Here is a 20,024-nt window from a genome sequence, read left to right on the forward strand (position 1 = left end):
TCTGAAAAGTAACTAATGCTGTCAAATAAATGTAGTGGAGTAGAAAATACAATATTTCCCTCTGAAATGTAGTGAAGAGGAGGTATAAAGAGGAATAAAATGGAAGTACTCAAGTAAAGTACAAGTACCTCAAAACTGTAAAGTAGGCTACAGTACTTGAGTGAATGTACTTAGTTACTACTATTGTGTTTCATTTGTTACACAGTCTTCCAGCAGTCATCCTCCCACAGTGTTCATCTATAAATTAATTTCTAAACGGTTGTTTTCAAGCCGTCTAAGTCCTTTAACCTAATAATCTTGGGAGTTAAAGGTTGCATTGACCCTGCCTCCTTTTGCAGGAAGTCCTGCAGAGAGAAGTCAACAGTAGTTATCTTGAACGCACCGCAGTCCATATTTGTGTTACGTTTCAGAGCAACGTAGTTAGTTGTTGTTCATCGTGGGGAGCATCTGGGTCCAAGTCTACACATCCATGGTCCAAGCAGGCGACTGACACAACTAAAGTGAGTGTGGCTTTGCGTAGAAGAAGTAACTGAAACTAACATTATAAGAGTAACATTTATTCTGTTTATGAACATACTGTAAGTGAGCGGGTAGGTGAAGCCGGGCAGGCAGGCTAATATCAGCCGGCTAACTGGACTGTTAGCTACGTTAGCGCTGCGACGTCAAATAGACATATTGGTTATTTTAACGTTGCCGAAACGTTTGGCTGCTGTGACACAACTTGAACCGAGTAGCTTTTAATAGGATTTATTTTACGAGTGTCTGCTGTGTGAGTTTTAATAACGTTAGGGTAATATAACACACAGTTTGCTAGTGCAGAAATGTATTATTAAAGCTAATTTTGTCTGCTGTCAGCTTGTGGAAAGATCCAACGCACCCATAATCAGGTCTATGTAAATTACTCATGTGGACAATATAAAACTACACATATTACTGTCAGAGAACTTACACTAAATACTGTTGCAGTTTTTGCCATTAAAAATATGGTGTTAGATGCTAATTTTATCTATAAATAGTTTAATGTGTTGTTTTAAATTTCCACATACACACAGCATGTAAAATGGGGGGAAGGCAGGTTGTCAATACAGCTTGATGTCAGTAAACTTGCAATTTGGGATGCACATAGTTTTTCAGTAGTAGTAATAATAATAATAATAATGATAATAATAATAATAATAATAATAATAATAATAATAATAATATGTGAAGTTGTTTCACCATACAGTCCTTGTTGTGCACCACAAACAAACAGGTGGTTTTTTAATCTAATTTGGGAGCTCTGTGTCTCTCAACCTTTTTCACTTCATATCATTTCATCTCATATATTTCTGGGTGTAAAATTCCTTAACTAAGTTGATCATAAGAAATGTAGGTGTGCCCGTATCCATCTCTCAGATTAGCGAGACTGCAGATACTGAAAACAAAATTAATGTTTCACATTTTAGGTTTTCTGTAAACTTGATATTTGTCACATTTAATTGTTGCTCTTGTCATCTTCATATATTTCATACACTTACTTCCTATTTACAGTCAATATTTCACATTTTAAATCCCATTTCTAAACTATTATTATTCGACTCAGTAAATAGATTTAAAAATTTTCACTTAATTTTAGCACTACTTTGTTCATTTCATTATTATTATTGCCTCACTCTTGTTCTATTTTTATTCTTTTATGTTGCATTTGTGGTAGCAAACGACACATTATTTAATCTAAACAGATTCTGATTCTGAAGAGGTCTCAATGTGTGTAGCTGTAAAAATGAACTTTTGTAACTTTAAATTGTAACTTAAGTCTTACGAGTTACTCTGACCTGCCTGTTTTAAAAGCCTCAAATGCAACTTTGTCAACCAATAAAACCCTTAGTCAGATGAAATATATTAAAAGTGTTACTCAGACTTTCTAGCTACAGATGACTTTTTTTCTGCAGTGTTAAGTAAGGTGAATAGCGGTTATGACACTAAATTCAGTTATGATAACAAAATGGCTCCGTCACTCTACGTTATCCTTCCTCTTTTTATCAAAGAGCACTTTTTTCTCTCTGTGTAAACAGAGTGAGACTCATAAAAACCAGGAGGAGACGACCCCTTTCCCTTCAAGACTATCAGAGTTGAAGTAGCTGCTAGCTGGCTCGCTGCCTCAGTGAAAGCTGGTTAAAGATAACCCCGACTAATCGTAATAGCTACTGTTTACAGTGATAAGGCAAGTGTAATTGATTGATAAAGCTGAATCCCTCTGCATACTACTATAGTTTTATGAGTGACATAGAAGACATAGAAATGCTGTCTTTTTTCTATTACAATACAGTTTTTTAAAATAGCATTACCATTTTTTGCCTTTTTAATTTTGGTCTGATCTTCCAATTAACAGTAAATATCTATAAACTTTATCTTTCCAGTCAGCCAGTCCCTGGTCTAATGAAGTGTAAGCCACAGCCATGTTTTTCTAAAGCTGAGCGAGTCTTTAGTCTGAATTCCTTTATTCAGACTGGAGTCTTTACTGAGTCATGTCCTCTTTCCTTATCATAAAAATGTTAAGGCTTGGTCAACAGAAGAAGATAAGGTCCTGTCTAATTACATTTTCCCACTAAATGGTAAAAGGTTTCAGGTAGTGAATTAATCATATGCTGTGTTTACATCCAGAAACATTTCTGTGGTCAGGGAGTGAACCGGGGCTCAGCCCTCCTCCTCTTCTCTGTTCACTCCCCCTCAGCCGGTTGGCTCCATTTGAAGGTTGAAGTAACTGCTGGTTGGTCAGTTTAGTAGGAGTAGATGGGTTTAAAGGTTCAGTTGGTCATATTAACAAGACTATATGTGGGCTATAAACAGAGAGTACATCTGGTGAGCAGTGCTAAAAAAATGTAAAATGAAACTATATATGACTGTAAAAAAAGGTGTATAAAGTGTAAAATTATGCACACAGTAGCATGTTTGTTTTTTTTACCAGCTATTCCAAGTTACACACATCAACACATCACTCACTGAGCCAGTAGACTGTTACATGTCTCTGTGTAGAGCTGCAACAATTAATAGACAATCAGCAACTGTTTTGATAATCGAAATAATCATTTTAGTCATTTTTTTTAGGCAAAAATGCAAAATAATGTGCTGCAAACGATTTGAATTTCAGTTTACCAGATTATATTTTTACCATGTTTTTGTGTAATATTTCAAATCAAAGGATGTTGGGTAACATTTCTCAATACAATGTCTCCACAGAACATCAATGCAATGCTGCTTCTCAGACGCTGTCAAAGCCTTACTCGATTTGGCCCCCTCAACTCCCAAAGGTACATTTATCACATTTATCACAGTTTATGGACCTCCAGCAAATCAAACCAAAACGGATACGTTTATTATTAGAATATTGTGTACAGTTAGATAACAAGTGGTGTATATTTTATTTTACAATCTGTGAATACCTCAGAAATGTATAATTATACATACATACACAGTTGTATTCAATATGAATATAGATAATGAGCTTGTCTTGATCTGCATAAAAGTTAGATTTCCATTTTTTTCATTTCCTAGACATCAGGTGATACCTGCTGCGGCGTCGTGTGCGGCTCGTCTCTGGAGCAGCAGCAGTGACGACCAGAGATCGCACCAGCATGCTCACAGTCCCAGCTGGAGACATGGCTTGGCAGGACTGCTGGCCGGTACAGGAGCTGTACTGGCTTACGTCCTCCACCACCACAAGGTTAGGAGGCCATAAGATCTGTAAAGACTGTAAATGTTGAATTTGCTTTTGTCATAAGGTAATATTATGTCAGAACAAGCAATTTACAGACATGAATTTGATTGTTAAAACTTGTGATGGACGTCTGATATTATTGTTGACATCTTATAGACTAAACAATTAATGCAACAATATCAGTAATCAGTAGATTAATTTAGATGAAATTTGGTTGCAGCTTACTGGCTACAATCCTCTGCCAAATTTTCTTTTTACCACCAAATAAATCTCTTGCTCTTACTGAAAGTAAATGGCAGCAGTGGAAAGCAGCTTTATCTGAAAGATGTGTTGTTGAACATCGATGAAGAACAATGTGTTGATCTAGAGCAGCACCATTCTAGTGTATAGTATGTTACGGTTTTAATGATAAAAGTAGTCAATTATTTGGCCAATTTGAAGTTAATTAACATTTGATTTAAGCAAGGCGAATTTGCAGCGTTGGCTTTCAGTCACACCCTTTTATGGTGTTCTATCTAACGGTATGGACAGTGATCTATTGCATATGTTGGTACACACTATCACCAGTTTTCACTCCCACATGTGCGTGACTCAACGGGTGTTACACATCATCAGATGAGGAAAGTGATTTGTTTAGAGGAGTGCAGACTTGAGAAATTCAAGGTTCAAACTGCTGACCATAAATGAAGAAATGTTTTAGTTGCATCATGGATAGTTTATCATGTCATTTTTTCATATTTGTTAAACTAACTGAAGTGATGGACTAGTTGACTTGTCATCCATGCAGCTCTCACATGTACAGTGAGAAAACTTTAACCTCTCCAAGCAGCAGTGCAGATCTTCTTTATAAACCTGTGAATAATTAACACAATGAGTATCATTGAGTATCATCATTGTGCTAAATGTCTCTTGCAAGATTTACTACTACTAGGACAAGTAGTAAATTATGTATTAACTCCTACTTTCTGTTCTACTGTGTTTTGTCTTGATCCGACACAGGTGTTCAATATTCAAAGTTTAAAAATCATTAACAGTTTAAGAACATGCTGCTGCTACTGTTCAACAAATAAAAGCCATCTGGTGGACCAGCATGTGTTATTTCCACAATTAAGATCACAAAACTGATGTTTCCTCTCATCTCTCCCCGTGCAGGCTGAGCAAGCAGACACCATTACAGTTCGAACCATAGAGAAGACCTCTTCTCTTCCCATCTTCAGCCAGGAAGAAGTCAAAAAGCACCGCTCTCTGGAAGACGGTGTGTGGGTGACTTACAAAGGCAGCGTTTATGACATCACTGAGTTTGTGAGCATGCACCCAGGTGGGGATAAAATCTTGTTGGCAGCAGGTGGGGCCCTTGAACCCTTTTGGGCTCTGTATGCTGTACACAACCAGGAACATGTGCTGGAAATCCTCTCAGAATATAAGGTGGGAATATAAGAATTGGTTTCTGTTAATACTTCAACAAAAATACTGTTATAAAAAAAGTTTTAAAAAAAAGTATGTTTCAACCAAAAAAAGAAAGTTATCCACAAAAACCAGGAGTAAGATCCAAAAGTAAAAGAACTGTCAGGTGATCATACAAATTCTCAAAGTTAGAAGGTACATTCCTGTCACTAGTGTCTTCACTAACACACAGAAAAGTGTATTTAATATTTAGCCAGTGAACTACTGATAGAATATAGTCTGTCAGAAAAAAAGGTACCTTTCAGCAGATGTTCACTGCTTGCAGGTGGAGAGTTTCCAACACATAGCTGAGACAAAAACTGGTTGTGACCACAACAGTTCAGCCAAAGTTTGTAACCTTATGTGTAGACATTCAGCAGCTGAAATATCTCAACGTGTCATTGAATTCCATTTAAAATTTAACAATAACACACTGGTGCATAGCTTCACCTTGGGGTCGCTGTTTGTGGCTGGAAATGGAAATATGACCTCGTTTCCCCCCCCGTATTACGATCCAGGAACTTGACTGGCCAATCAAAGTCCAACCTGCAACAAAGGAGCATGTTTGTCTTAAAGTTCAAATGAGAATCAATGGCAGTTAAATGTGTTAATCTGCACATCCAGTAACAGCATTTCCTCAAGCATCTATTCAGTATGACAATCCATTAAATAATGTTTGTTTTCATGTTTGAGGAGTCAAAAGAGAGATCTTGTTGGTTATAACAACATTACCAGACGAGGTCTGTTGAATTTGATCCTGGGACGATGATGTCATTTATTTTGTCTGTCTTGCATTTGATCCCTGAAGATACATGTGAAAAGGTCTGCTGCATAGTGTACTCTAAGGAAAGATTAATATCTGTCGGCTAAATACTGGCACTCCCTCAAGTGGCCACTGAGAAAAATGCTCAGCAGCTGCCAGGACAGCAGAGCAGAGTGACTGCTTTCAGAAAGGGGAGGATGAATTGGTTTGCAGCAAAGGAAAGACACATTTGATTTGTATTTTAGGTCATTTGAGATCAAGAGAGATGTTTGAGTTAGACCCATGTGGGCTTATAACACTTCTCTGTGTCTGTGGTTGATAAAAGGTCGGTGAGCTGAATGCAGAAGACCAGAAGAAGCAGCAGGCTGTTAAATCAACTGACCCCTACTCCTCTGACCCTGAGCGTCACCCCATACTGCGCATCAACAACCTCAAACCCTTCAACGCTGAGCCGCCACCTGAAATCCTCTCTGACAACTACATCACCCCCTCCGCTATCTTCTTCAAAAGGAACCACTTGCCAGTTCCTCAAGTGGACCCGGCTTCGTATCAGCTGCACGTGGAGGGACTGCCTGGAAGAGCACTGACGCTGTCTTTAGAGGACTTGAAGACTCGATTCCCCAAGCACACTGTGACCGCCACACTGCAGTGCGCAGGTAACCGCCGTTCTGAGATGAATAAGGTCAAGCAGGTGAAAGGACTTAACTGGGGCATTGCTGCAATCAGTAACGCCAGGTGGAGCGGCGCTAAGCTCAGAGATGTTCTTCTGGCAGCCGGATACGGGCCGGAGGTGGCGCAGTGGGCTCGCCATGTCCAGTTTGAGGGGCTGGACAAAGATGTTACGGGGACGACTTATGGTGCTTCCATCCCTCTAAACAAGGCAGTTAGTGAGGAGGGCGATGTGCTGCTGGCTTATGAAATGAACGGCGAGGATATTCCGGCCGACCATGGCTTCCCTGTCCGCGTCGTGGTACCAGGCACAGTGGGTGCACGCAATGTTAAATGGCTGGGTAAGATCATAATAAGCGCAGAGGAGAGCAGCAGCCACTGGCAGCAGAATGACTACAAGGGCTTCTCCCCCGGGACAGACTGGGACACAGTGGACTTTAAGTCTGCTCCGGCCATCCAAGAGCTGCCCATTCAGTCCGCAATCACCACACCGGCAGACGGCGCTGTGGTCGACCGCAGCGAAGAGGAGGTGATCGTGAAGGGCTACGCATGGAGCGGCGGAGGCAGAGAGGTGGTGCGCGTAGATGTTTCTCTGGATGGAGGGAAGACGTGGCAGGTGGCCCAGCTGAGGAGCAGCGAGAAGGGACAAGCTCCCGAACCTTCGCCTCCACCAGGACGAGCTTGGGCCTGGAAGCTGTGGGAGGTGACGGCTCCTCTTCCTGCCAAGGCTCAAGAGCTGGAGATCGTCTGCAAGGCAGTCGACAACAGTTACAACATGCAGCCAGACACAGTTGCCCCCATTTGGAATCTGAGAGGAGTGCTGAGTAACGCCTGGCACCGAGTGAAGGTGAAGATCAGAGAGGACGAGAGCGAGGAATAGACTCATGATGTACTGCAGCAGGATGTATCAATACGTACGAAACAAGATATTTATGCAATCTACCTGAAAGAGTTTCAGCGGTACTCAAAACAAAGTTGGTGAAAGCTGTAAATGACCAAACCAGAAAATGTCCGGATTTGTCAGATATGGATTCACTTACACTTTGGTCTTAAGTGAGAATGTGATTCAGTTAATTCTGAATCTTTTTTGATCTGTCGAAAAGAAAACATTTATTTTTCTAATCATCCTTGATGCTGAAAATGTACGCACAGTGTGTCAAAAGGGTTGAATTGTTCTTTGTGATTAACATGCATCATAACTTAAAAGCCTCATTTGAATTAATATGATGGGATATGTAAAGTATGAAGTTAATTATTTAGTAATTGCTTTAAGTGAAGGCTGTTGGAGTTGTGTGGAGTGTTCACTTTACTTTAGAGAGAACAACTGGAGTTTATCAAGACTAGGATTAACTTGGAATTTTTAAGACATTGTGAGCGTCTGTTAATCTGCAGCTGTGGCTCTGCTTACCATTAACCTCTGCAAGTGAAGAGATGTGAAAATAATCACTTTTTGAGGGAAATTTGAGTCGCTTGAAGAAATCAGAGGTGAAGTGTGACCCTCAGAGAGCACCATTTAGGTTATAAACCTCTCTCTGCACCAGATTGATTGATTGATTGATTTATCTGATGTGTAACCTGTGTCTCTGGTAACAGGCAAGTGTGAGGAAAGGGAGAGTTTTTTGAGCTCAGCAAAAACATTAAGGATTAAGAAAGATGAAGAGAGTGGATGTTGAGAGAGGAGCAGTAAATAATGTGTGAGGCCAGCTACAGTAAATCTTAATATACACCCTTTTTGAAACGTCCTTGAAGTGGAGTAACTGCACAGCTTCTGCAGAAGTAGCCCTGCTTTTCATGGTCATATTCAGTCATATTAATGTTAAATCACATTGACATCATCATATCATTTAGCCTTGTGATTAACTTGGCTTACACAATGTATTGTGTAAAATGTACGTTATTGTTGAAGATGATGAATAAACAACTCTAATTTTACACTGAAATACTTCTGATGATTCAATTACTGCTTATTGCTGCAACTGGTGAAGAGTCAGAACCATCAAGCACGTCTATGAACTATTAACTATTTTTGTGTCACTCAGAGTTGAACATGTTGACGTCATGGTTGAGAGTCAAACTACAGTTTTCTTAAGTTGATAGAAAACACATTTAAATCACAGATTCTTTTTGTTCAAGGGTGATTTTAGTTATTTAAAATATGGCTTGTGTAGGAATAATACTATACTTGAAATTAATATTATGCACTTGTTAAGGTAATAGGAGCACCACCTCCACTGATTAATTGATTAATAATGAATTAATTAGGAGGAAAAATAATTAAATCAAATTAATCAGTCTTATATCTGAAAGTCATGAACTCTGAATACAGTGAACTCCATCTCTGATATAAACGAACAGACAAATACAACGACTCAAGATATTTATTTAACTACCAAGGAATAGGGATGAGTGGGAAACACCAAGCATATATGCATATAAATATATACACATATATACAACTAAAATGAATGAATGGGTAAATTAAATTAACAAATTATTGCAGACAGAATGAAGGAATGAATGTTATCAAAAATACAATGAGGGGCCAAGACTCTAACTGAGAGCTCCAGAAGCAGCTCAACGAGAACTCAACTAAAAAGCAAAAGATTGCAGAGATTCCTAAACCACAAGCCAAGCCATGCCGTTTGACATTTGAATAATCTATTATTTTTGTAATCTCCTATGTTTATCGTGTACTTAACGTTAGTTAAAGACTTTTCCAAGGACTCTTTTGATTAGTTTAGAGCTCCATGTATCCAACTCTGCAGCCTGCCGCTGAATGCATCAAGACTGGGATACCTCCCTACTGTCTGTGTGTCCACTATGTGGCCTCAGCTAGTCTGAGACTGGATTCATCCTCCTGAGAAACAGTGAACTGAAGCTGTTTCACTCCTTCCTTCATCACCAAGGAAACAGTAGGAAAACCATCTACCATGCTTCTGTCTCAGAGTTGATGCAAGTTATTCAAGATTTGAATTTTTATTGGCTGTAGTCATAGAAATGCCAGGCCAACTCGGCTGCAGGGCCAAGAGGAACACAGAAGAAGCCGCTAAAACGGCATGAGCGAAGAAGAAGAGGTCAGACAAAGAGTTGTAAAACATCTTATAGCGAGGAGGCGTGTGTTTGGAGAAAGAGGATCCTTAGCGCTCTTTTGGGGGACCCCATTGGTTACTAATTAAGTCCTTTGTGTGGAGAGAAAACTGGCCTTCAACTCTAAGGGGGAATAATTTTATTTATATCAGATATCTGAAAATTACACGCTTGCAAATTGAATATTCACTCGTTCTGTCATCAATGTCATCAACACGTCATGGAACAGTGAGAACACTTAGAAATTGTATTATTGATTAACTTAACAAAATACAGAATAAAATCAATTAACCTTAATTTCCCAATCTGTAATTAAACCTATTAAGAAAGCATTACACTAGCAATCGAACCATAGCTAAATGATACACTTACACACAATACATTTATATCAAATAAATCAAATGCAATTATATGTGACTTATAACACATCAAAAGTTAACATTGGCTAGGTAAGTCTAGATACAACCTTTTTTTAGTGGCATTTCTGACCCATTCAGACACTTACTGTATATAAAACAAAAAAGAGGAAGAGAGCGACTAAAAGGAATGCAGCTTCTCCCAAAATTTACAACTTAAGAGACAGGAGCTCGCAGGAGAAGGGAGAATGGCCCATCCAGGTTGGAGCAGTCTGTTTGTATCTGAGAAGAAAAACAAAGTCGTTAATTTCCAAAACTGTTCATTTTCTCTCCGTGACTGGTGGTGAGAAGGCTGCGTCTTTAGTCCTTTTCAATGTTTCCTTGACATCCTTAGGCCTTTAGGTCAGAGGTCATTGGGTCCGTGTGTGTGTTAGTGCTCCTGCACCTACACAGACAGACTGTTAGGCCAAAAGGAATCATAATTTTTTTGAAAGAATTAAACTTTTCTTCTTATATTCCTGGGTTCATATGTCTAAATCTCTTCCAGCTTTCACACACTAATTTAAAAAAAAAAAGTATCCTTTTTCTTCCCTCTCTTGTGAGTTGGAACAGCTGTATACACACTGACCTAATTATTTTCAAAAGGGGAAAGTCCACAGAGGTTTTTATACTATGACTAACGTGACTAACTGCGTAACTAGAAAAGGAGCTGGAGCTGCACGGTACTTTTGCTTGCTCGTTGTGAGATCTGGAAAGTTTAGAGTCTCAGAACATGAATAAGGTGACCTCAAAAGGTTATATTGCACTCACACGGTGATACATTTTGTTGTTTTGTGTGGCAAAATTCAGTTTCCAGTTCCCAAAGTCAGTGTCGAATTCATCAGGATGCAGTCATTTGTTGAGGGCAGCGAATAATTAAACATTTTAATTACTTCAGCAGAAATCAAGCTACAACTGTCTGTCCAAAGTCACATGTTGGTACTAAAATCTTCACCCTGGATTTTGATATTTTGGCTTCAGCACCAATCTTTATCCACAGTATACAATATAACTGTACTAAGTAATGACGCAAATATCCTCTTCTTCTTATTTAATCATTCCTAAATGTAGTAACAGTGGAAACGGGATATGGACTCACTCAGACAGCTTCCTGAAAAATGATGTTGCAGCTGGCAGGAAGGTGGAGAAGAGGAAAGAAGACTTTCATGTGATGGATGAGGTGTCGTGTCAGGACAAAAACTTAGAGGAGATAGAATAGACTGCAATAAGAAAATCTGAAAAATATAAAGTTAAATCTACAGTTATTTGAGTAGTTGTTAGTCTAAAACTTTTTTTTATCCTGTTTTAAAGTCAGTTTGTGTGATTTCTTAATGAACTGGGAGTCATGATGTTCTCATGATGACAAGCAGCATGTGATTTGGCCCAATAGGATTATGAGGATGTTGATGTTCTCCTGCACATTGTTTTCTTTGGCTATAAGAGACTGAAAAAGACATTTTTTATACGCCAAAACCAGATATCTTCCAGTTGTTTCTATGCATGATAAAAGCTGTGGGATCTGTTTGTTTATTAGCGTCTGTGGGGGATTGGGAGGGGATTGTAAACTTTTCATTCTGATCCATCTCTGACTCATGAATGACTAAAGCTGTGGTGGGCAGAATTGAGTCGAACAGATAAATAAAACAGGTTGATATTGCTGTAACAATTGATTTATTGTGTTAGTTTCACGCACAAAAACATGACAATGGCATGAGTGTGTGTGCAGTGGAGAACAACTGTGCACTACTCACTAGGACTTAAGAGAAATGACAGAGAAGGGAAGCAAAGTTGGCAAAGAAATGAAAAATATCCGCTCACTGTAGAGGAAGATGAGAGGAAGAAATCAATTTAAATAATAATAATATTGTTCTACAGTATAATGTTGCTGTGGTTACAAACGTAGCTCGTGACGTTTTTTTGAGTAAGGTGTCGGAAGCAACCTCATCTAAAATGAGTTCATACTGTACTCCCAATTCGTGCTTGTTCCTGCTTTCTGTTCCTTTCTTTTCAAAAATACGTCTGTCATGACAATGACATAGACAGTAGATAGGAAGTGGGTAAAGCTGACTCTTAGTATTACTGCTTTCTCTGTCAGCAAACATAGAGAAATGTGTCACATTGGTGGTAAATTTAAACCAATGCACCACTGCTTTCATTTAATTTCTCTGTGGTCAGTTGTGATACAGTGAGGAATGTAAAGATGGAGGCAGAAAATGTCCATTTATGACTTCAGTTTTAGAATTTAACCATTAAACCGATGAAATTAGAAGCACTGTGGGATTAATGACAGTAATTAACCTAATGCTAATATGCAAATAAATGCTAATACTGTAGGTTTGGTTGTCTGCAGCTCACTGGACGCTTTGTCAGGTTCATAGTTGTCCCCTTGTTGTAGACAGTAGATGAAAAAGTTATTTCTTTCACCTTCTGGAAAATGTCGATTTGAGCTCTGCTGTTGGCACACAATACAAAGACAATCCTTTAGTGTTAGTGTGTCTTCAGGCTTAAGTCTGGGAGGTTCTTCTGAGGATGTGTGATGCCATCAATCCACCATGCACTCACATCTTGAGTCCAGGTGTTTGTGCGTCTAATGCTACTGTAACATTTACACTGGTTTTATACAATGCAGTCTACTGTGATCCTGTCCCAGATTATGCAAAGATAAAGGCACAAATACACAGGATGAGAATTTCATGAGATGACATCAACCTTTCATCATCCACAATTGAATATTTATAAATTCTGCAGACTTTTACATTGCTTTGGGTAATGAAGCAAGATTTGGATGAAATCTACAGAAGTGTAAGCAATTCTAATTTGATCCAAAAATATGACACAACTGCTTTGCTGAGTTCGATTTAAACAAGCAGGAGTTGAATTTGGCAGACAAGGTGGAAGCAAAAACAGCAACAAAAGTTGCTGCTGACAGCTGATGCATGCTAATCAACTCATTTGACAGCCAAACAGCAGACAAACACATAGCCCTGACAATGGCATAATGTTATTTACACATCTAATAGACACAACGCAGCATTATGACTCACATTTGAGTTGTGTTTCTGACCACCTGAAGAATTTGAGTTCAATATTCACTCTACCTTCAGCTCTGTTTTGTTCTCAGTGGTCAACAAATATTTGTCTCTTCCTTGAGAATTTCACCAGCTAGTTGCTAACTTTGTCTGTCTTTGGAGCTGTGCAGCTTGTCTGCAGGTTTTTTTATTTGTTTTTTGTTGAAAACATCTTTAGATTGCAGCTGGTGGAAACAAAGTTTTTGAAAACTGACTGAACCGTGCGGTAACTTTGCTGGGCATTAAAGTGTTAGCCTGCATTAGTCTGCCTATTAAAACACCAGTCAATCAATTTAGGAGTGATATGATTGTTTTGTTTAAATTTTGATCACAAATTGGTGACTTGTAAATTCTCAAGATCACATATGTTTTCTTCACGTGACATGAATTTACTGTATTCAGTAATTGGAGGAGTACTTCTTCAATACCACAAATATAAAAATACTCCATTAGAAGTAGAAGTCTGCATTCAAAATGATACTAAACTAAAAGTACAGAAGTATTACCAATATAATGCACACAAGAAGATTTATATTTTCTTAACAGAATCTCTATCTGCAAAGTAACTTGTAACTATAGCTGTCAGATAAATTTTGTCCAGTAAAAAGTATTTGAAATGAAGTAGATTGGAAGTATAAAGTAGCATAAAATGAAAATTTTCAAGTAAAGCAAAGTACCTCAAAATTATTGTCCTAGGTAAACATGCTTACGTCCACAGAATTAATTCCACATATTGTCTCCCATTTTCATTTTTCTGGTTCACTTTATCAAAAAGAAATATGAGTAGATCTTATTGTTTAATAATAGCAAAACAAGATGTCACAATACATCGAAAACATGTGCCAGCTTGCCAAACCTATATCTGATCTGTCCTTGCTTACCTGTCATCAGGGACGGGTCCAAAAATGGATCAATTTGTGTCTGACTTGTAAATATTTGTCTCAGGTGAAGAAGGTGTGGGAGAGACAGGAATGTGGAGATGGAGGGTGAGGCACCTTTTGTGGTTTAGGGCCATAATTTAATTGTGATACATATGACATACAACACAGCATTAACTCCAGCAAGTCAACAAAACGGGACATGGGAATGTTACAGTGATAGTTGTGTTCAGGGTGAGCGCCCTCTCTTCTGTGACAGTTAAACAGTGCCTTGTAGCTGAACTGAAGCCCACTACTGTGTGCTTTACTGCGGTCTCTTGGCTCTCTAAATTAGCCTGTAGATGACTACTACAGGATCTCCACGTCCTCTCTGAACAGCTGTAAGGTTTACCAGAAGACATATTGGCTGTAGGTCAGCTGGCTGCTCTTGTAATCCTCATTCTTCAGAGATGGATCATCATAGCCGCAGGGCTGACTCATGTGCCGCGCTGAGTTATAAACTACAAGAGCACTCGGAGAACAAACACAGTCTGCTGTGGGCCTTTGCTGAACACTTCTCAAGCTCCAAGCATTAGATCTGGATACTTAGTGCAGGATCTGTGCATAAAAACTTGGAGATGGACTACACAGGGCTGCTGGTGCTGCTTCTGGGGCTCACTGGCTCATTTTGTGCTGTGGTGCGATGGACAGAGTTAGATGAAGCAAAGGTAAGATTTCATTCTTTTAAATACACATTCACAACATGTAGTGTGTATAAGAATCTCAGTAGAGAGTTAACTACATAAATGAATTGGCCTACTTTATTCAGTGCAGTAAAGTTTCATTGTTTGCTTCTACATTTCACAGGCCTATTTAAAGCAGTATGGCTACCTGAACGACCCTGCTGATCCACAGGACCCTCATTATCTGGAGGAGGTCATTGAAGCTCTCAGGTAACATAGACTAGTGTCTTTTAATGGGAAACACAGGAAGCTACTGACTATGAGTTAATGTCATAGCACATGTGGAACAATACTCTAATACTGAAACTGTGGAGGAGGACGCTGTACTTCTTGTTTTTCAAGTCAGTTTGCAGATGTTTGATCCCTTTGTGTCTTCAGAGTATTCCAAAGGGTGAATGATCTGCCACCTACTGGAGAATTAGATAAAGCAACCCTGGATGTGATGAGGCAGCCCCGCTGTGGCATGGAGGACCCGTTCAACATGAAATTTCACAAATACAGAGTGATGGGTGAGTGAAAAAATGTGAACATTTAGTGGCTATAACTTAAGTTTAGTTTATTAACTTCAAAAATATGAATTAATCATTAATATAGCTGCCAGCTAATGTTTGGTTTCACATTCATTAGTCTAATAGAGTGTTAAAAGTTATGATGTTGATTATGGTGCAATTTTACCAAACTGTCAGCAAGTCGTTCATTAGTAGTAGTAGTTCATTATTTTTCTGTTCACTTCTTAAAGAGCACAAGTTAGATACACTGTTAGCATGTCCTGCAGCGTTAATAGTGTTTGTAATCCTAACTTTGACCACGGTGACGTATTTCCAGTACTCAGACTTTTACAAACAATTAAACTCTAGTTAAATGGTTGTATCTCTAAAGGCAACAACTTTTTTAACTAGTGGTAGGAAGACTCAAGTGTAACTAAAACATACATATTTTCTTATTTCTTACTTATTATGATGAGAGCATAATTAGATGAGATCTTTGTGATGTGATTCTTGCATCGTACCAACCAGGACACTCAAAATTACAGAATTAAGTGTCAAAGTTACAGATAACTGTTCTTGGCTGACCGACTGTTCAGTGTGAATGAATCCTTTATTATTAAAATGCCATTTAAAAAAACACAGTAAGACCTGGTGACTTGAAAGACAGCTTAAAGCTACAATAATCAATATTTGACTACTAGGGGGCAGAGGAACTTAAAACAAGCTAATGGACTCAGAGCTCTGACATATTATCTGGCTAACATGTTAGCAAACAATCACTTACTGACACATCCAGCAGAGCAACATTAGCATTTCCTTGCAATTGTCTTGAATTTCATATTTGATACGACAACTGTCGAGCACCAAAGTTATTCATTTTCATTTTCTACACATAGTGGCTTTAACTGATTAATAAACCATCATCTTCATATTTCCTGTATTAATCAGAGGTTGGTGACAAATGCTGTGGTCAAAAGATAACTTGTTAACTTGTTGTCTTTATTTATTTGATGTATATTTAGAGAGAAAAAAGAGGAGAGATGGTCAGTGCAGAGAAATATCTTTAATATGCTCAATTTGTGCACAAATTCAGGCACTGAAAGGCAAAAGGAACATAAAAAGGCAGCTATATTCAGAAGTACATTCAGAATTCTTCCTGTTTTGGAAGTAGATTCATCCACCGTTTCTGTACAGATTCATGAATGTATACTTGTCATGTTGTCACGTTTTATTTTTACTTCAAATTTATGTTGAAATCTTTTTGGTGTAGACTAGAATTCTTAATTTAGCCTCATTTACAAATATAGAAAACTTGTGACTTCTGGTGAGGTAGTCAGTTCTGTTTCAGTGATTTAGAAAAAGTATTTTCTCTCTTTCAGGTCGTTGGAGAAAACGGGCTCTGACTTATCGCATCTACAACTACACACCTGACATGAAGAAGTCACAGGTGAAGGCAGCCATGCAGTCTGCCTTCAAGTACTGGGCTGATGTGACCACTTTGACCTTCAGAGAAGTCAACTACGGCAGAGCAGACATAAAGATCTCCTTCCATAAGAAAGATGGCTACTGCCCTGTCCCATTTGACGGCCGTGGTTAGTGTTTTCTATGAATACATGTGTTTATGTCTCATAGTGAAACACTATTCACTTGGCTCCTGGAACATGTAATCATCCCTGTTTATTTCTACCGCCTACAGGTCATGTACTGGCTCACGCTGAGTCACCAGAATCTGGTATTGTCCATTTTGATGAGGACGAGTTCTGGACAGAGGGAACTTATTATGGTACTAATCTGCGTATTGTAGCTGCCCATGAGATCGGCCACGCCCTCGGTTTGGGTCACTCTCAGTTCAGAAGCGCTCTGATGGCACCGGTCTACACTGGTTACCGTGCCAACTATAAACTGCACGCAGATGATGTGAAAGGCATCCAGATGCTATATGGTGAGTGGATTAAGAAGTCAGCATCATGATGGTGTTTAAACTGCACCAGGACTGTGTCAATATCGATTGATTGTACCAGTGTGTGTGACTTTGCACACATCAATATTTGCAACTTGAGTGGGCACTTTGTTGGTGTCTTTTCATGCAACTCTTGGGAGACATCTTGTGTCCAGCAGTTAAACTTTTGAAATTAAATATATTTGCATATTCATAGATTCTGGATTTCTGGAACGAGGTAGAAAGAGTAGACGTCATTTAAAGAAGAATTTCTAACAAGATTATTGATTTTTTTTAATGGAAAAACATATCAAATTATTATTCAAAGCAGAGTATTTTTATATGTCTTAAAACATGATCTTTAAGGTATCAGAAATAATGTTTATCTTGTGTGTTAAAGTCAGAAAAACAGACAAAAAGAATATGGACTCATATATTGTTAGTGGATTTTTAAAATGCAGATATTGTTATCAGTGTCAGCCTCAAAAGTCCTGTATCAACCTACATTTGTGATTAACAACACAGCTCGTTCCACTATGTGCTGTCAACGGTTAAAATATAGTAATATTTTGTGTTATTAATATGTAATAATAAAATAAATAATACGCATATTCATGCAAAAAGTCAACACATTCAGCTATATCTATCTGGCATGGAAAACAATATTGGGTTTCAATTTTTAAAATAAGGTAAGCACACATTCATCCTAAAACCTACAACTTCTTCTCTTTTATTATAGGCAAACACGTCCCTGGCTCTTTAGAGAGTCCAACAACCCCAGAAATCCCCACAGAAGACAGCCCCAACACTGAGAAAATCCCTGACCCTTGCACTGCCACGCTGGATGCCATCATGTTGGGTAAGATATCAATCAGCTGTTGTTGTGGTGATGACAGGAGAAGCCCCACCTGCGAGGATCGTAGTCTGACTTTATGTTAGCTATGCTAGATTTACAGGGGACAGACAACATAATGTCAACTTAAATTAGGGGTGTTTGTGTGCTAAAATGCAAGTCTTGAGATGTAAGTTTTCAGTCAAAAAAAAGCTACATTAGTTCATTTGTCCCGTCTTAAAAAGCAGGTTTTTGCAATGCTGATTGGTTGACCTCAAGTTCTTTTTCATGAAGGGTTTACATTATTTTGTTAATGGGATATACATTATCCAAAGATTAAGCGCAGTCACAAAATGTGTCACAACCATTTAGGAGTTTACTGTTTGTTCATACAGGCCCATGGAGGAAGACCTTTGCTTTCAGCGGTGATTATGTGTGGACGGTCTCAGATCTGGGACACAACACACCGCTAAGGATTGACAGGCTGTGGAGGAATCTCCCTGGAAACCTGAGTGCAGCTGTGCATTCTCAAAGGACCAACAAGACATACTTTTTTAAAGGTACAGCTGTCCAACAGAGTTACACACCTGCTGTATAAATCCTGCTCTCCAGCTGTCAGTACAGAACTCATGTTAATGTTTGCACTGTTTCTGGTGACAGGCAGTAAAGTGTGGAGGTACAGCACCTTCCTGCTGGACTACGGCTACCCCAAACAAGTGAAACGGATCCCTCCTAACATCGATGCAGCCTTGTACTTGGAGAAGAACAAGAAGCTGGTCTTTATCAAGGTATCAAAACATGAGGAGCAGCAGCATTTTTAACATGTAACTGCATCTGTATTGCTCGTTTCTCTCCTTTCTGACTCAGTTTTTAATCCATCTCTCTGCTGTCTGCCTGTGTTTAGGGTTCAGAGCACTGGCAGTGGGATGAGATAAAGTACAATGACTTAAGTCACTACCCCAAGCCGCTCTCCATGCTCTTCACCGGAGTGCCATCCAGTCCTGATGCAGCCTTGACTTGGACCAACGGCAAGATCTTCTTCTTCAAAGGAGATGACTACTGGCGCGTGAACGAGCTCCTGACAGCAGACAGAGGATACCCACTTAGCAAGAAAGAGCGCTGGATGCAATGCTAGGAGTTGACCATCAGGGGGCAGCAGGCATTAAGAGGTCTAAAACAGGGGTGCTGGTTCCACTCCAGGGGGTATTGACAACCAAGCAACCTCAACAACAGTGATTAATAGTGAATTGTCATCAACAACAATTAAAACTAGTGTTGATTTCTTTTTTTTTCCACTGGATCTTATTATGACCAAGCTACTCCTCCTGTACAAAGCAGGCTGATTTTTGTGAGGCTTGAGCACAAAACGTGTGTTTTTGTGAGTATTATGTAAGCTTTTGTATGATCTCAGGGAGAAATCAAGGGAGGCCTTCTGTTTTTCTCTCTGACATATGTGTTAGATTATGTGTCTTAATACATTCAGTAAGATGTAATATGATGATGGGAGTGTGCGCTTTCTGTTCAGACTTTTACTTTTTGTTTAACCAAAACACCTCTGAGGTATGTTCAGTGTTTTTAAATGTCACATAGTGATACCAAATGTTTCCATTATATATGAATCACACTGGTTTGAGAGAAAACATGTTGAACATCTGTCTCCTGGTTTTGAAAGTGAAAATCTAACGTACTGTCAGCAGTAAAACTGCTTTTCTGATCAAAATGCCCTGTCACCCGAAAGAGGACTGAAATAATGTTCAATAACGATGAAAGGCCCGTCTGTCCTGCGCTGTGTTTGTCTGCTAAAAAAAAACTTTGGAAGCACCATGGCAACCCTGACCAATTGCAGAGTAGGAAATCCTCCCCATGACCTCTTTATTGCCTATGAAAAATCTGGTGAGTAACGCTGCCAGTGTTGCTAAGATCCCAAAGAGACAAACAGTGCAATAGATCTGACTCAAATGAATAACAACTTTTCTTTTTTGTATCAAACACATTTATTTATCTTTGAAATTTCTATCAACAGGTATGTACAGATTCAGGTAA

The 20,024-nt window shown here is 38.9% G+C and overlaps 2 protein-coding genes across 3 annotated transcripts; both read left to right on the forward strand.

The window, feature by feature from the left end:
- Window positions 1–358: 358 nt before the first annotated feature.
- suox (sulfite oxidase) lies at window positions 359–8,512 on the forward strand. Of its 2 annotated transcripts, XM_067587640.1 has the most exons (5): window positions 359–500; window positions 3,220–3,290; window positions 3,535–3,703; window positions 4,850–5,122; window positions 6,229–8,512. In XM_067587640.1, the coding sequence occupies exons 2-5, from the start codon at window positions 3,232–3,234 to the stop codon at window positions 7,450–7,452; spliced, it is 1,725 nt and encodes a 574-aa protein (XP_067443741.1). In that variant the 5' UTR covers window positions 359–500; window positions 3,220–3,231; the 3' UTR covers window positions 7,453–8,512. The 2 variants fall into 2 exon arrangements, with proteins under 2 accessions (XP_067443741.1, XP_067443742.1); XM_067587641.1 differs by lacking the exon at window positions 359–500.
- Window positions 8,513–14,271: 5,759 nt separating this feature from the next.
- On the forward strand, window positions 14,272–20,001 carry mmp19 (matrix metallopeptidase 19). The gene is made up of 9 exons (XM_067587642.1): window positions 14,272–14,707; window positions 14,847–14,932; window positions 15,101–15,231; window positions 16,590–16,802; window positions 16,907–17,152; window positions 17,889–18,008; window positions 18,377–18,541; window positions 18,642–18,769; window positions 18,886–20,001. Exons 1-9 carry the CDS (start codon window positions 14,618–14,620, stop codon window positions 19,114–19,116), a joined length of 1,410 nt encoding a protein of 469 aa, XP_067443743.1. The 5' UTR covers window positions 14,272–14,617; the 3' UTR covers window positions 19,117–20,001.
- Window positions 20,002–20,024: the final 23 nt, after the last annotated feature.

This window comes from Thunnus thynnus, chromosome 4, assembly GCF_963924715.1.
Source record: "Thunnus thynnus chromosome 4, fThuThy2.1, whole genome shotgun sequence".
NCBI lineage: Eukaryota > Metazoa > Chordata > Actinopteri > Scombriformes > Scombridae > Thunnus > Thunnus thynnus.

Excerpts from the sequence above, each read along its gene's own strand:
- mmp19 (XM_067587642.1), top strand. The coding sequence starts at position 14,618 with ATGGACTACACAGGGCTGCTGGTGCTGCTTCTGGGGCTCACTGGCTCA. Across the intron at positions 14,933-15,100 it reads GAGGTCATTGAAGCTCTCAG|AGTATTCCAAAGGGTGAATG; the intron begins GTAACATAGACT and ends TTGTGTCTTCAG. Across the intron at positions 18,770-18,885 it reads AGAAGCTGGTCTTTATCAAG|GGTTCAGAGCACTGGCAGTG; the intron begins GTATCAAAACAT and ends GCCTGTGTTTAG.
- suox (XM_067587640.1), top strand. The coding sequence starts at position 3,232 with ATGCTGCTTCTCAGACGCTGTCAAAGCCTTACTCGATTTGGCCCCCTC. Across the intron at positions 3,291-3,534 it reads GGCCCCCTCAACTCCCAAAG|ACATCAGGTGATACCTGCTG; the intron begins GTACATTTATCA and ends TTCATTTCCTAG. Across the intron at positions 5,123-6,228 it reads AAATCCTCTCAGAATATAAG|GTCGGTGAGCTGAATGCAGA; the intron begins GTGGGAATATAA and ends GGTTGATAAAAG.